This window comes from Diachasmimorpha longicaudata, chromosome 9 (genome assembly GCF_034640455.1).
Source record: "Diachasmimorpha longicaudata isolate KC_UGA_2023 chromosome 9, iyDiaLong2, whole genome shotgun sequence".
Classification (NCBI taxonomy): Eukaryota; Metazoa; Arthropoda; class Insecta; order Hymenoptera; family Braconidae; genus Diachasmimorpha; species Diachasmimorpha longicaudata.
In genome coordinates, this window is record NC_087233.1 from 3784263 (window position 1) to 3797757 (window position 13495).

The 13495-nt window shown below is 40.9% G+C and overlaps 4 protein-coding genes across 5 annotated transcripts; 2 read left to right on the plus strand and 2 right to left on the minus strand.

The window, feature by feature from the left end:
* The first annotated feature begins 79 nt into the window (after positions 1-79).
* Positions 80-1802, plus strand: LOC135166063 (geminin). Its single transcript, XM_064128017.1, has 4 exons — positions 80-277; positions 361-476; positions 738-1038; positions 1117-1802. Exons 1-4 carry the CDS (start codon positions 224-226, stop codon positions 1174-1176), a joined length of 531 nt encoding a protein of 176 aa, XP_063984087.1. The 5' UTR covers positions 80-223; the 3' UTR covers positions 1177-1802.
* Positions 1548-2586, minus strand: LOC135166090 (smoothelin-like protein 1). Its single transcript, XM_064128063.1, has 4 exons — positions 2525-2586; positions 2324-2459; positions 1804-1955; positions 1548-1671 (listed from the first exon to the last, which is right to left on the minus strand). Exons 1-4 carry the CDS (start codon positions 2584-2586, stop codon positions 1548-1550), a joined length of 474 nt encoding a protein of 157 aa, XP_063984133.1.
* A 259-nt stretch (positions 2587-2845) lies between these two features.
* LOC135166057 (uncharacterized) lies at positions 2846-8759 on the minus strand. Of its 2 annotated transcripts, XM_064127987.1 has the most exons (4): positions 8452-8708; positions 7698-7740; positions 6371-6493; positions 2846-6287 (listed from the first exon to the last, which is right to left on the minus strand). In XM_064127987.1, exons 1-4 carry the CDS (start codon positions 8626-8628, stop codon positions 3037-3039), a joined length of 3594 nt encoding a protein of 1197 aa, XP_063984057.1. In that variant the 5' UTR covers positions 8629-8708; the 3' UTR covers positions 2846-3036. The 2 variants fall into 2 exon arrangements, with proteins under 2 accessions (XP_063984057.1, XP_063984058.1); XM_064127988.1 differs by lacking the exon at positions 7698-7740 and having other exon boundaries at positions 8452-8759.
* A 33-nt stretch (positions 8760-8792) lies between these two features.
* Mol (moladietz) lies at positions 8793-13318 on the plus strand. The gene is made up of 7 exons (XM_064128018.1): positions 8793-10776; positions 10850-11026; positions 11110-11167; positions 11264-11398; positions 11460-11685; positions 12578-12991; positions 13070-13318. Exons 2-7 carry the CDS (start codon positions 10862-10864, stop codon positions 13224-13226), a joined length of 1155 nt encoding a protein of 384 aa, XP_063984088.1. The 5' UTR covers positions 8793-10776; positions 10850-10861; the 3' UTR covers positions 13227-13318.
* The last annotated feature ends 177 nt before the right edge of the window (positions 13319-13495 follow it).

The following is a 13495-nucleotide window of genomic DNA, read 5'->3' on the forward strand; positions in this document are numbered from 1 at the left end:
GCGCAGTAAGTAAAGCCGCCATCTTGCGACCGCTTCCCTCCCTCACACATCCACCGGATTCGCGCCAATTCCGTTGTTTCTGGCGGTTGGACCACGATTTATTTACGGAATTACAGACTGTTTAGTCGATCAGAAGACGCCGGAACAATAATTCAAGAGGAAATCGAGTTTTTAAAGTGGTTTGGAGGATTTTTGAAGGCTTCAGACGTTGAAAGGATTTAACATGAAACCGGGAGGTGCCACACAAGTTGCCATTCCCCAATCTACACAACACGAGGTTAGGATTTCGAATGTTACGGTTATCAACGCCATTAGTCGTTTGCTATTTTCGATGATAATCGTCGGGTTTTTCGCTTTCAGGATAAATCTAGAAAGACTTTGCACAATCTTCAACCAGCTGCCACTGATAAGGAGAATTTAGTCGGTGCAGGGAGGGTCCTGAGGTCTGGTGTGACTGGCAAAGTCACACCCAAGGAGTAAGTTACATGTTGATACTCTTGGGATATCCAAACAGCCCTTGACGAGCAAAAAAAAATTTTAACGATGGTTTTGCGTCGAGGGCTGATGGAAAGAGATGAATTATTACTTTTATTTGGGGTTATGGCCTAGTAGAGACATTTTTAATGACAAAATAAAAACAAGATGTCTTCCATGTCTCTCGTCATTTTTCTTTATTCAATTTTGTTATTTGTCGAGTCACAGAGGTGATAATAATTATTTAAAAATGTTATGAACAGTGAGATGTCAGCAAAACCAAAACCAGACACTGGCAAGAAGATTAAAAAGATAACTCACAAAGACAAGGCATGCCAAACTGCCAGAGGTGATAAAATTAAGATAGAGGTTGAGGATTTGACATCTGATGCTGGCCCTAGTGAGAACTACTGGCAGGTACTTGCTGAGAGACGGAGAATAGCTCTCGATGATGCCCTGGAGGAGAACAAAGAGCTCTCCAGACGTGTCGAGACACTTGAGGAGGAGAATAAAACCTACAAGGAGATGCTGGACGAGACAAGAGCCCTCGTCGAGGTGCTCCAGGTAAACTAGAATTTTTCACAAATCGACATTTATTCATATTTTACAAATACTCAAACGATTTTTTTTTTTCGCTGATAGGAGATGATTGGAGAGGATCGTCCTGACATCAACAACTCCCTGGACGATAGTGTACTCTGATAGACATCTAGTTAGTCAATACTTAAGTACAATATTTTTTATTAATTTCTTAATACTTAGAGATACCAACAGACTGACGTAAACTTTTTCATAAAAAAAAAGAGTGAGAAAATAATTATTGTAAGAGAAATACTTTGACTTTTTGATAAGTTTATAGAGCTCAACGACTCAAGCTTAGAGATATATCGATTATCACCGGTGTTAAATGCACAAATTAAAAAAAAAATTGCAACGTTCACTATCACAATATGAAAGAAAAAGTTGTTTCCAATTTATGTGGTAACAGTTTGATGTAAAAATTTTTTTTGAGGTTATGAAAAATTTTTCTCAGTACTGAAATACATAACGATCATTGGTAATTATCGAACGATCTAATCTTCGTCTTTGAAACGACGATATATCGATTGAACGTATGTGAAGACACATTTCCAGTCTGGTCGCTGCATCATTACCATGTCATCAACGTCGAGCAATGGCGTGATGTCAGCGATTTCTCTAAAAGAAAATTAATGAATTAATCTTAATAGAGGCATTTCATAATTATTAAGTGATTTTTTATATTGATGAGACGTTTGTGGGTGACAATAATACACAGATGAACGAATAAATATTGATATGAGCTCTTACTCAGCTTTGGTAAATGCCAATTCGAAGTTGGCTCTTCTATTCCTGGGGTTCAAGGCGTTGTAGTCGAAGGCCTCTGGCCGAAAGTGATGTAGAAGGGCGCAAAAGGCCAATCCGTTGTTCCAACTCGTTGAGAAATTTTCGATTTGGACATTCTGGGGAGAAATTAACTTTTAAACGTAATTCAATGATTATATTAACATTTTAGTCGCTCCATTATTTTTTTCTGAAATTTTTCATCTCCAAGAAATTCTAATTAGATCTAATCTAATTGGTTATAATTAGCGTTCTAATGTTAGAACAATTGAAAATGCTTAGTATCCAAATTTAATTGTAATTTTCGAGCAAATTTTCGTATTTTAAACGACATTTAATTGCTCCATTAACATTTTAGTCGTTCAATTTATTTCATTTTTTCTTCTAAACTCATCTATCCCTTAAAAATGAGGTGTTTAATCTCACGATTATTGAAAATCATGATTATGCGCATTCTAATTAAATTAAGAGTGATGGTGACGCTCACCTCGTACTCCTTAGTTTTTGCTCGACACCATGCAAGCATTCGTTCCTTAATCTGCACGACATTATGCTGGACCTTAGGATCAGTAAACTTGAATGAAAATGCTTTGCTTCCTGGAGTTCCGGGTGTCCTCGGCGAGCTAAATCGAAAGTTTTCTTATCGTATAAATCTCCAATATCACTGACGATCAAAATAAATAATTACCTTGGCGAACTAGGTAGACTGTTTTGACGATCTAGCTGCCTGAACTTGGCAAACGGTGACATGGGCTTTTTCACTGCTGCAAATACAAACGTTTTATAATAGACAAAACGAAAAGTGTCAATTATTAATTGAAAAAAAAAATTAATTTCATGCATAATCTATCGGGCATTACGTTTATCTGGACGTTACGACTAAAGGCAAATTGTATTGATCTCCTCTATGGGGTAAGTATAATAAAAATAATTTTATTGTACCAAAGACTTACTCGAGACCCATTTTGACGCAATGAAAATGCCCAAAAGCCATTTCTAACAATAAAAATTTTACATCAAATTATTTTATTAAATCTCTCAAAGTAATTTTTCTCAGTTTATACATTCCTTCAATCACAAATCATATAAAATATCAAATTGTCTTCACAGACGTTACAAACAAATCTCGATTTCCTCTTCGTTTGGAAAAAAAAAAAATTATACAAAATTACAAATTCATAGCTCTGATTGTTGATAAATTTAGTATCGATTGTCCCTCGTTGTCTCTTCGAAGAGGTTATCAAAAGCCTTATCAACATCGTAGGTATCATCGAACAGATGTGGCATTGTGTGACTCCTCGCAAGATTATTGGGCATTTTTTTCGGTGAAAAAGATCTCCTGGACTCGCGTTTAATATTCGATGATTGTTGATGACAATCCAAACTACCGCTGGATCCACGAGAGTTGTTGAAATATCTCTGCACCTTTTCCTCCATTTTTTTTAGTGCAACGTTAGGATTACTCCCCGATGTTTCAAGATTCCTGGAGTGTCTCTGAGACATTGGAGAGCTGGACTTTGGTGGTTTATGTGAGTGTGTTGTCGGCACCTGGAGATGCTGCAGAGGTTTGTTAGCACCTGTCAGAGCAAGTTGATGCCAGGACTCCGATTTAGACAGGACAATTGATCTATTAGGACGATTAGAACAGGACACCAGATATTCATCACTGGAGTCAATGGGAATTGTAGTGGATTTTTGATTTCCTGGGAAGGACAGGGGGTTCGAAGATTTGGTGGGACTGGTGACGTTGATCTTTGGTACTGGATGGGACTTCTCCTCGAAGATATTGATCTTGTCCTGAGTGTTGTTGATCTCTATGATCGGCTCTGGTGGCTCCTCGTTTCCCTGAATCCTCTTGATGAGACTCAGCTGGAGCATGTTGTGCCTCTGAATGTCGTCTTGAAGGACAATCGGCTGCCCTGGCTTCAGGGGGACTGAATTTAGTATGTGATGCATATCGTCCTGGAGGATCAAGGGAGCTGGGGCCTTACTCGGGACTGTCTGGTGCCTCTGGGGCTCTGGAGACGGGGATCTCGCGACTGTCGCTATCGCGGCCGTGTACCTCGTGACAATTTTATCAGGTGTGATGTCCTGATTCTCAACGATCTCTTCGTTTGGAAGATCTGGAGGCACCAGTGGTAGCTGAGGCAACTGATCAGACTTGTAATCCTCGTATTTTCTCTCCTGTAGGTAATTCACGTCCTTCAACGCTGGGGGCACGTAAATTGGATTCTCTGATGCAGAATAAAATGGCTTGTAGAAATCCTGAACGGGAAATACCTCGGTTTCAGGAGTTATCGGCTTGGGGGTCGACCTTGCACTCGTCTGAACAGCCACACTCTGGTAATTATTGTTGAGATGATCATTCCGATGAACATCAACTTGAACTTCCTTCTCGTGAACGTTCTGGCCGTTCGTCCACTTGCCAGGACCGTTCGTCCGGTTGTCGTTGTTTGAGTAGAGATGCTCGATCTTCTGGATAGCTCTGGATTTATCCAGGTGCTCCTCCTGATTGAACGGACGACCTCGATTGAGGGCATTCAAGGGCTTCTGATGACCAAAACAATTGTTCTGGGGCTTCTGATGACCAAAAGAATTGCTCTGGGACTTCTGATGACCGAACGAATTGCTCTGGGAATTTATTGGCACCTGCGACTGCACCTGATCGAACATCTTGACTTTGGCTTTGAGAAGACCTCCAGTAGCGCACGCAGGCAAATAACTCGAGGGCACTGGTCTATCATCACTGGATCCCATCGAAGCTCTTTCTCCTCTGCCATCACTTTTTAACGACGAGGGGAATTTCTTGAAGGGAGACGTAGCTGCGTGACTGAAGACTGGATTCCTCGGTGGTGGCTGTGGAAATCTCGTCTCTGGAATATTTTCAATGCTCGTAGCAGCTGAAAACCTGCGCGATGCCATCGCAACTCGATCTCCATTTTCCTCCAAGTGCTTCGGGAAATTTCTAAGCTCGAATTTCGGCGGTTCGTCCTCGTGATGCTTGAGGAAGCCGTGAAGCTCCCGGGAATTCCTTCGGGATGGAAAAGCCCCAGAAAACACTGAGGACGCTGGGGAAGACGAAACGGACGAGGAGTTGGACTGGGGCTTGTCGAATGTTGTTTTGATGTTCGAGAACCTGCTCTTCCAGTTCTTATCGGCGATTGAATTACTCTGACGGTAGTTGAAGCTCTTGAAGGGAGCACTCGACGGGGGAATGTCCTTCCAGGAACTCCTGTGGCTGTCGGTGTTCCTGTTGATGAGCGCCAGGAACTTCTTGTCATTTTCAGTCTTGGGTTGGAAGGAGGGAATTGCCGGGGGGGGATTCATCGATTGGGGCCCGCAAAACTGATTCCAAGCGACTTTATCACTTATGTCGATGGGTCGTCTCAGGCCATTACCTGACTGCATCTTATGCTTTTCCGCCTGCATCTTCAGGTAATTGGGAATATCGATGGTATTGGCGCGTTTGATCTTCGTTTTTTTGACTGAATATTTATTTGACTTGGAATTTCCATTGAACAATACGTGATCGTGAGAATTCCCCTGCATATAATTGAATTTGTACGACAATCTGTCGTCATCGGGACTGAGGGCCTCCAGACCCTCCCAGGATTCTTCCCCAGAGTCACCAGGTGGTGATACCACAGATGGTATATTTATACCCGAATCATTGTCCTTGATCTTGTGCTGGAGGGACTGTTTCTGGTTGATGGCGTCCTTGATGTGTTTGTCACATGTTCGCGGAAGATTGACGTCTGGTGAACCCCAGCAATCTGACACCCTGGAGTCCACCTGGCTGACCGAAACAGGAGCTGATTCTGCTGATTTGACTGGTGGCAGAGGTTTGACGATGATTTTTACAGCAGCAGGTCCTCTCTCCTGCTCAAGCCATCTTCTGGCACTGGCCAGTTCCTCACTGCTCACCCCAATTGTGTGTCTGTTCCCCCGTTTTCGGGGGCGACGCGTCAACGGCGGCACCGGGGGAGGCGATGGCGACAGTCCTAATTCAGCCTCTTCGTCTATCTTCGCTTTCTTCAGGTTCGATACGAGGGTCGAAATCAACTGCAGAAGGTGGTATTTGTCGGATGGCTCGAGGGTCAGTGAGTACTTTGTCAGTGCATTTATGTCCACTCTCTTCAGGGTATCCTCAAGACGTGATAGGGCTGTCTTCAAATCAGATGTACATAAATCTTGGAAATAATTTATGTCTAGTTTTGGCTCAACTGAGCCCTCGGTTATTGGTGATAAATCAGCGCTCTGTCGCGACATCGTTGTACATGAATTGGTATTCGTCTCGAGGCTTGAGCGCAAATCTACTAATACGGGCAATAATCTGCACTCACCGGGTTGTCTTCTTGGTTCGGAGCTCGATGGGGATTTCGGGAGGGTTTTGTCACTACCCTCGGTCCGCGAATCCGTTAATTTATCGGTGATATTTTCAAGCATCGTTTCTGAAAATTGAGAAATTTGTTGGTTCATTAATTATTTAGGAGGAACTTTTGGGTTTATGGAGGATGGGGGGGGGGAGGGGTACCTTCTGGTGATTCGATTTTTTGTTCCTCTTTGGCCTTTGTCGCATCCTTCTCGGTTTTTGATTCAGGTTCAGGCGGGGCTAGTTCATTTTTATCCTCATTTGTCGGGTCACTTACTGGCGAGCCTGAAAGGCAAATGAAATTATGATTTTTCAGGGGGTGATTTGGGAGTTTTTTGTGTCAATAATTCCGGCATCACGGAGTTAGGATTGTGATGGATTGGGGAAAAAGTTCGTTTCGTATTTAATCGCGATGAGTGGAGGTGACAAATGAGGAGGAATTTCGATGTCTTTCGGAGATTCAATAAGAAAAGGGGGAGAATGGAACTGAAGGAGAGTTTAGTTCAAGTGTTTTTAGTCTGGAAACTTTGAAGTCAGTGATGCATCTTGCACTGGTCGGATAATAAGTGAATAAGTGGATGAAGTCTTGCAGAAAATCGAGGAGGATCAGCGAACTGGCAGACATGGTGCTGCTGAGGACCTAGACATTCACCCCAAAAGTGTTTTAAACCATCTGAAGAGGACTGGTTGCAAGAAGGTACTTCACGTTTGGGCACCACTGGATTTGACACTGGAAAAGCTGATGGATCGAATGTCCACCTGTGGATCGATGTTGAACCGAAGGGAAATCGAACCATTTTTCAAAGGACTCGTAACGGCTGATGGAAAGTGGATCATGTACTGGAATGATGAACGAAAATGATCGGCAAAGCTGGTGAAGCTCCACGAGCCCTGGCGAAGGCAAAATTGATGGAAAAAAAGTGATGCTGTGGTTGGTGGGATTGGAGAGGAATTATTCACTGTGAACTACCACCACCCGGTCAGTCGATTAATTATCACCTCTTCTGTCAGCAGATGGAACGATTACGCCAAACAATCGAGAAGGAGCGACCAGAATTGATCAATAGAAAAGGTGTCGTCTTCAATCACGACAATGCCAGACCTCACACGTCTTTGACTACTCGTCAAAAATTGAGAGAATTTCGCTGGGAATTTTTAACCCTTTCGCTTTATAGTCCTGCTCTCGCACCATCAGATATCCCTTATTTCCATCCCTATAGAGCTCTCTTAATGGTGTGAAAGGAACTTCAAGAGACGATTGTGAAAATTACTTATCGCAGTTTTTCGATCAGAAAACCCTAGAAGGTCTGCACTGAAGCCATAATGACTTCACCTGATAAATCATCAACGTGATGGACAAACCGGAAATATCTTCGATTCAATGCTCGTAATTTTACCGCTAAAAAGTTTCTTTTTATCGCCGAAATACGAAAAAAAACTTTTTCCCCGACCCAATGGAGGACGTGAGGAGGTGGCGGACAAAACTGACCTTGAGTTTCCGACATGATGAAGCGAAAAACACGATGAACCGGCTGCAGTATTTCATGAAAAATAAGAAATACAATTTTACCACTCAATGACACCGAAAATATCAACAAAGTACGTGAGTAACTCTCATGTCCACATGAAACAAGTGATTCAGCGTTAATATTGCGCACAAAATAATTTCAAAAATTAGCGAAACACTCTAACAATGAACTATTGACTCAGCAAAGCGTGAAGTGATGCAGATTTACAAGCGACGTGGGAAATAAGCGGTAAATTTTTTAGTTTAAAAAAAAATTTACCTCAATTTAATTAACAAAAAATCAAATGGCATGAACTCAAATATATAGAGTATTTGTCGAACGTCGCCTTTTACGGTCCGACGAATAACACAAGTCACGGACTCTCGGGGTGGTGGGAAGAAGCGTTTTCTTGACGAGCCAAAATCATCAAACTCAAACCAGTATAAACTTACAATTCTTTTGAAGCCATCAACGAGCGATAAAACAAATTGTCATTGCATTAAAAATTCAAGGAGACAAAAAATTAATTAATTGAATTAATTATTCAACTAAATCAATTATTTATCAATGCAAGCAGCCAGACCATTTCGTATCATCGCGTCACGAGAATTATTCTTTTCCCGGCGAAAAATTCCAGCGAAAAATTCAAAAAAATATCACGTGTTTGTGTTTTTATTATTTTTATCTTTTAATCAATTTTTTTTTTCTCTGGGCCTATTTTTTTTTCGGGCTTACCTGCTGGTTTATTGGAGGATGAGGAGATGTGGGAAGCCAGTGGCAGTTGACGAATGTTGAATTTAACGATAGTATTTGGGCTGTGCCGATGTGTATAAGCGACTGCGCGCGACCTGAGGATGTTAAAATGCTTTTTCCATCGGAGTTCTCTTGTATCACACGTATACACGCACACATGAAAATTCTTTATTTGTGTGCGATCGTATGCCATCACCCGGGACAAAATTAGATACACTCAAAATAGACGTACGAGTTACTTAGTTATTGCAACGTTAAAATTCACGGATTTTTTCTCAAATTTATCGGAGAAGAAAAAAAAAATAAAAAATCACCGGGGAGAGGTCGATCGTCAGGGGATATCCCGGTGGAAATGCCTCCGGGGAAACTTTTTGCGTTTTGATGCTGGGGAAAGGGGGGAGGCTGAGGGGGAGTCATGTCCAGGAGCTGGAAAATTCAGGCCATTTGCCTTCGTCTGTCCGAGTTTTTTTTTTGCGCGCAATTAGAGAAGAAATCGTACAATCCGGAAGTGGGAGAGATTTTTAATAGACAAACAACTCCAGATGCTCAGTCTTGTGACCTAAAAAGCCGCAATCTTTGTTATTGAATCTGTGGGTTTATTTTTGGAGATGTGGTCCAGTGTAATGGACCGGAAAATCAATTTTCCATTCAATTAGCGCTGTTCCTTTTTTCTCAGTCTGATTGGCAGACGCCTTCGGATGGTTGAAAAAAGTTATCGAATGTATCGAGGGGCTCCTGGACAGGTGACAACTTATTTAATGGAGTAGAAAAAAAATAATGAACAATTTAATTCTGATTGGGAAAATTTCTAAGTCAAAAGATGTTTCTGATGACGCTTCTTATTTATTTTCATTGACATTACAATTTTTTTTTGACACATGGTGAGGTCATCTGTGGAAACTACTGTTTATTTTTTTTAGCTCTGATTTAGGGGGTTTTTTAGTGATTTTTTGAGTTGATGAGATTGAAATCCCGAGAGTTTTTTCCTGGAACAAAAATTAACGGATCTATCTTCGGTTTTTGGAGGAATATGTAAAAAATTATGGGAAATGCTGGGAATCTTGTGAGAGCCTTTTTGGAGAGAAAGTTAAATGCTACAAAAAAGTTTTGATGGAAATTTTTCCATCGCTTGTAGATTTAGAAATATTTATGAAAAAGATGGACTGGAGATGAGTGAGTTTCGCCAGTTTTAGCACTTCACTATAAATAATTGTAGATTTCTAAATAAAATTTATTGAATAAGTTAATTATATTTGATATGCAATAAATTCATTTGATTTAATAGACGTCTCTCCATCTAGATGACCATTGTTGATTCTGGGAGACAGTGGTAGGAAGAAATCAGGCGAATTCAGTACCGAAGTGATAAACGGCTAAGTCCCTTTGACAGTTAATAAATTTATGGGGCATATCTCGGAATCTAGGGGAGATGGCATAATTTTTATCATGACCTTTTTTGTCGAGTGAAGTGTAATCTCCAAAAAACGTCCCGACAAAAATTCTCTATCTCCCTTACATTTGGAGATCTCGCTCAAAAACTTAATTAGAAAATAGTCAACTCATCTCGTTTTGCCATTTCACTACTGAAATTTTATATCACCAGTTTTTAATAGATATCTCTGAACTCAAGACAGATAGAAATTTTTTTATAATAACCTTTTTTATGCAGCGAATTGAGTGCTACAAAAAGTGTTATCACAAAAAAATGTCCATCTCCTTTAGATTCAGAGATATTCCACAAAAACTCGACTGACAGATGCATTAGCTATTGTCTTTCGTTCATTTCGCTACCGAGTTCTGCCCAGGATCAAATTATTCTGAACTATTTCAACCAGGATCCAATCCTCGGTATGACAAGACCTACCCCCTACCCTCCCCCACCAATAACCCCCGAAAATGCGTGACAAGTGTCAAAAAATACATCATCAAGAATTGGTATTGAATACAGACGGGGAACTTCTCACGTAGATCTCTTCCGAGGCGAGTTCCAAGTCGGGTGTCATCGGCTGGCATCGGTAGAGGCCACTTTCCCCTCTCTGTACTACCTGTTAACCCACTTGAATCAGTCTTTGAGCTACTTTAGCCAAAGGATCATCGATTCTCAATTTTCCCCATTTATCCCCCCCAAGTCCTCATTCAACAAAAGATAAAAAACATTTCTATCCCCCAAATTTGGCGATCGGCGAACGTATCCCCCGCGATGACGATGTCCAGGGGACAAAAAACCTCGTATCCGGGTACAAAGAGGAACAACAAAGTCATCTGAATCGTTAATCTGTGGCATTGACTCAATCACGTGGTGACGAGGTGATTCAAATGATTAAAAGTGATTGTCTAAAATGTGAATTTAGAAAGTTCACGTTCAATATTATTTTATCAGAATTCAACGACAATGAAAGGGTGGTTCGATGCATTTAGAAATGATGGGGGCCCAACACTGTACAGCTACAGTAATCGGACACCTGTCACTGGTGACGTTCATCTCATAACGATTTTCATTATTTTTTGCACAATTTTCGCTGCTTTTCTGATAATATTCCCAGGAATTCGCAAAGAGGCAAGTAAACACTCACTACGTCCCCTCATCATTGTCAATTGGGCCCAATTATTATTATTATTGTCTTTTTTTTTTTTTTTTAGAGAGTAACGACATTTTTTACGGTGACCCTGAGCCTCTTCGTGGGGGCCAGCATTCAAGGTCAGTGGAACAGGCCCCGACATTCCTCATAAATCACCGAATTAATGAGTTAATTATGTTGGGGGAGAGTAATTAATGAAATTATCGTGCTTACAGTTGCCCAATACGGCTCGACTTGGCACACGACCTCGTCCCAAATAGTCAGCACTTACAGTGTCTTCTCCAGGCACAGAACTCATGCAGAAATCGGTGGCTACATCGGTCTCATGCACATCAACATCACATACAAATGTCAGTATAAATAATATGACTCATGTAATTTATTTATTTACTATCATTTGGATGCCATCAGTGGTAGGAAATAGAGAGGAGAGTCAGGACGGGGGTGATATTGAATTCAACGAGAGATTCTGGTGGAGAAGTCCCACGGAGATGAGTGATGCCTTCAAGAGTTCACTACAGAGGGGTACGCCCTTTCCCATTATTTCATTGGCTGAGTATTTCAGCCTTCATCAGGAGGGCTTTTCCTGGGGGACGAGGTACAGAGAGGCTGGGCACTGGGCGTCCATCATCCTCTGGTAATAAAAATAAGTGGATAATTAATAGATTCATTGGGGAAAGCGGAAAAGTTATTGTTGATTGGGATCGGGAAAGGCGAATGCCCATGAGAATTAAGCAAAGTGTTGCGCAATTGGGGCCTTATCTGGTTATTAGTTAGAGAAGACTTATGTTGGTCAGAGAGAAATTATGGGAATCCGATGATTAGATGGAATCGCGAGTGTAATTGTTGAAAAATGTTTCTGGTGGGTAAATATTACATTTTTTATGATGATTTTGAAGGATTTTGACGTATGTGTTGCTCAATTGAGGCTATTAAATGGGCATTACCGTGTGATTATTCTGGTAGAAATTATGGAGGCGAAGAGATTATGGGAAAGATGTAATTGGAGAGAATCGCAACACCATTTTTTATTGATATTACTTATGCGAGTCATAATATCGCATAACTCTGTTTTATGTTGAATTCTAATGTTTATATTTTTTTTGTAACTTCTTTGATTGAAAATCCCCAAGTAAGACAACAAAATCTCTCTCACTAGGACTGGCATATATTGAACAATTGAAAAAATTAATAATACTAATATAAATAGTAAATAACAGTAATATAAATAATAAATAATGATTAATAAAATAAAAAATCAGGCGCGAAGTGGTAGAATCAAATAACTTGACTTTTTCTAATCGAGTTTTTGCGTGATATCTCCGAATCTAAGAGAGTTAGCGAAATCTTTGTCATGACATTAATTGTAGTACTCAATTCGCTCCATAAAAAAGGTCCTGACAAAAAATCCCCTATCTCCCCTAGTTATCGGGATATTCACGGAAAACTGATGAGTTCTCGAAACCGACTTATCTCCGTTTACCACTTTCCTGCTGAAATCTTTATCATAATTTTTTTTATGATCAAAGGACCTCCTTTGCCGCCTGGATGATAACGAATCTCCTCCTAGTAGTGGTGCCACGATACGGTGCCTACGGTATGATATTCACGGGGACTTTAATGCTCCTAACGAACCTCACGTACTGGTCTCTATTGCCTTCGGAGCCATTGGTGGCCCACATTGACGGTTCAATTTTAATATTCAATTTCGGCTGGAACTACTGGCTGCTACTCGCAGCCGGTGTCGTCTGTGTCCTCGGTGGAACAGTGATAGCCGTAATTGATCTGATATTCCCCCATCAATTCTCAACGATTCTCGAAGTTGATTACGATACGCCGTACGACAGGCACGTAATAATCGAGGAGAGTTTCGACACGAGAAATGTTGGAAATAAATTACCCAAGATCGTGGACGACGACCTTGAGGGAAGGATCATCATGAGGTAATTGAATATCGCGGTTTTATGATTTTTTTTATGGAGATGGTGAACAATTGCTGATGAATGACGTTTGACTTTCAGCAAATTATCGAAGATGGGGAGCGATCAGTCGAGTAGTCGAGGGATCGTTAATCAAGGATACGATCCGCCGGATTATAATCGAAATGAGAGCGACACAGCAGCAGGAAAAAATTGGGCCTATCCTTTCCCCCCAGTGTCTCGCAGGATCAACGACTGATGTGTAGATGTGGTTATTAAATTAAATAAATTTATTGCATACCAAATATAATTGAAGGATCTGTTGAATAAATTTTATTTAAAATTTTCTGAGTTGGGGAGAAAGTTTATTTCGTATTTTTCGCGAACTTGAGACAAATTTCATCCCAACGTTTTCGGTCTGGAAATTTCGGAGTCAATGATACATCGCGCATTGGTCGGACAATAAGTGGATAAGTGGATGAAGTCTTGCAGAAAATCGAGGAAGATCAGCGAACTGGCAGTCATGGT

Bases quoted from the DNA above. Each gene is read 5' to 3' on its own strand.
- LOC135166063 (XM_064128017.1), top strand. From the start codon at position 224: ATGAAACCGGGAGGTGCCACACAAGTTGCCATTCCCCAATCTACACAA. The intron at 278-360 runs GTTAGGATTTCG...TTTCGCTTTCAG, and splicing joins CCCAATCTACACAACACGAG to GATAAATCTAGAAAGACTTT. The intron at 1,039-1,116 runs GTAAACTAGAAT...TTTCGCTGATAG, and splicing joins CCCTCGTCGAGGTGCTCCAG to GAGATGATTGGAGAGGATCG.
- LOC135166090 (XM_064128063.1), bottom strand. From the start codon at position 2,586: ATGTCACCGTTTGCCAAGTTCAGGCAGCTAGATCGTCAAAACAGTCTA. The intron at 2,460-2,524 runs GTAATTATTTAT...CTTTCGATTTAG, and splicing joins AGTCTACCTAGTTCGCCAAG to CTCGCCGAGGACACCCGGAA. The intron at 1,672-1,803 runs GTAAGAGCTCAT...ATTTTCTTTTAG, and splicing joins TTGGCATTTACCAAAGCTGA to AGAAATCGCTGACATCACGC.
- LOC135166057 (XM_064127987.1), bottom strand. From the start codon at position 8,628: ATGTGTGCGTGTATACGTGTGATACAAGAGAACTCCGATGGAAAAAGC. The intron at 7,741-8,451 runs GTAAGCCCGAAA...GAAATACTGCAG, and splicing joins ATCCTCCAATAAACCAGCAG to CCGGTTCATCGTGTTTTTCG. The intron at 6,288-6,370 runs GTACCCCTCCCC...CTCAATTTTCAG, and splicing joins AAAAATCGAATCACCAGAAG to AAACGATGCTTGAAAATATC.
- Mol (XM_064128018.1), top strand. From the start codon at position 10,862: ATGAAAGGGTGGTTCGATGCATTTAGAAATGATGGGGGCCCAACACTG. The intron at 11,168-11,263 runs GTCAGTGGAACA...TCGTGCTTACAG, and splicing joins CGTGGGGGCCAGCATTCAAG to TTGCCCAATACGGCTCGACT. The intron at 11,686-12,577 runs GTAATAAAAATA...TTATGATCAAAG, and splicing joins TGGGCGTCCATCATCCTCTG to GACCTCCTTTGCCGCCTGGA.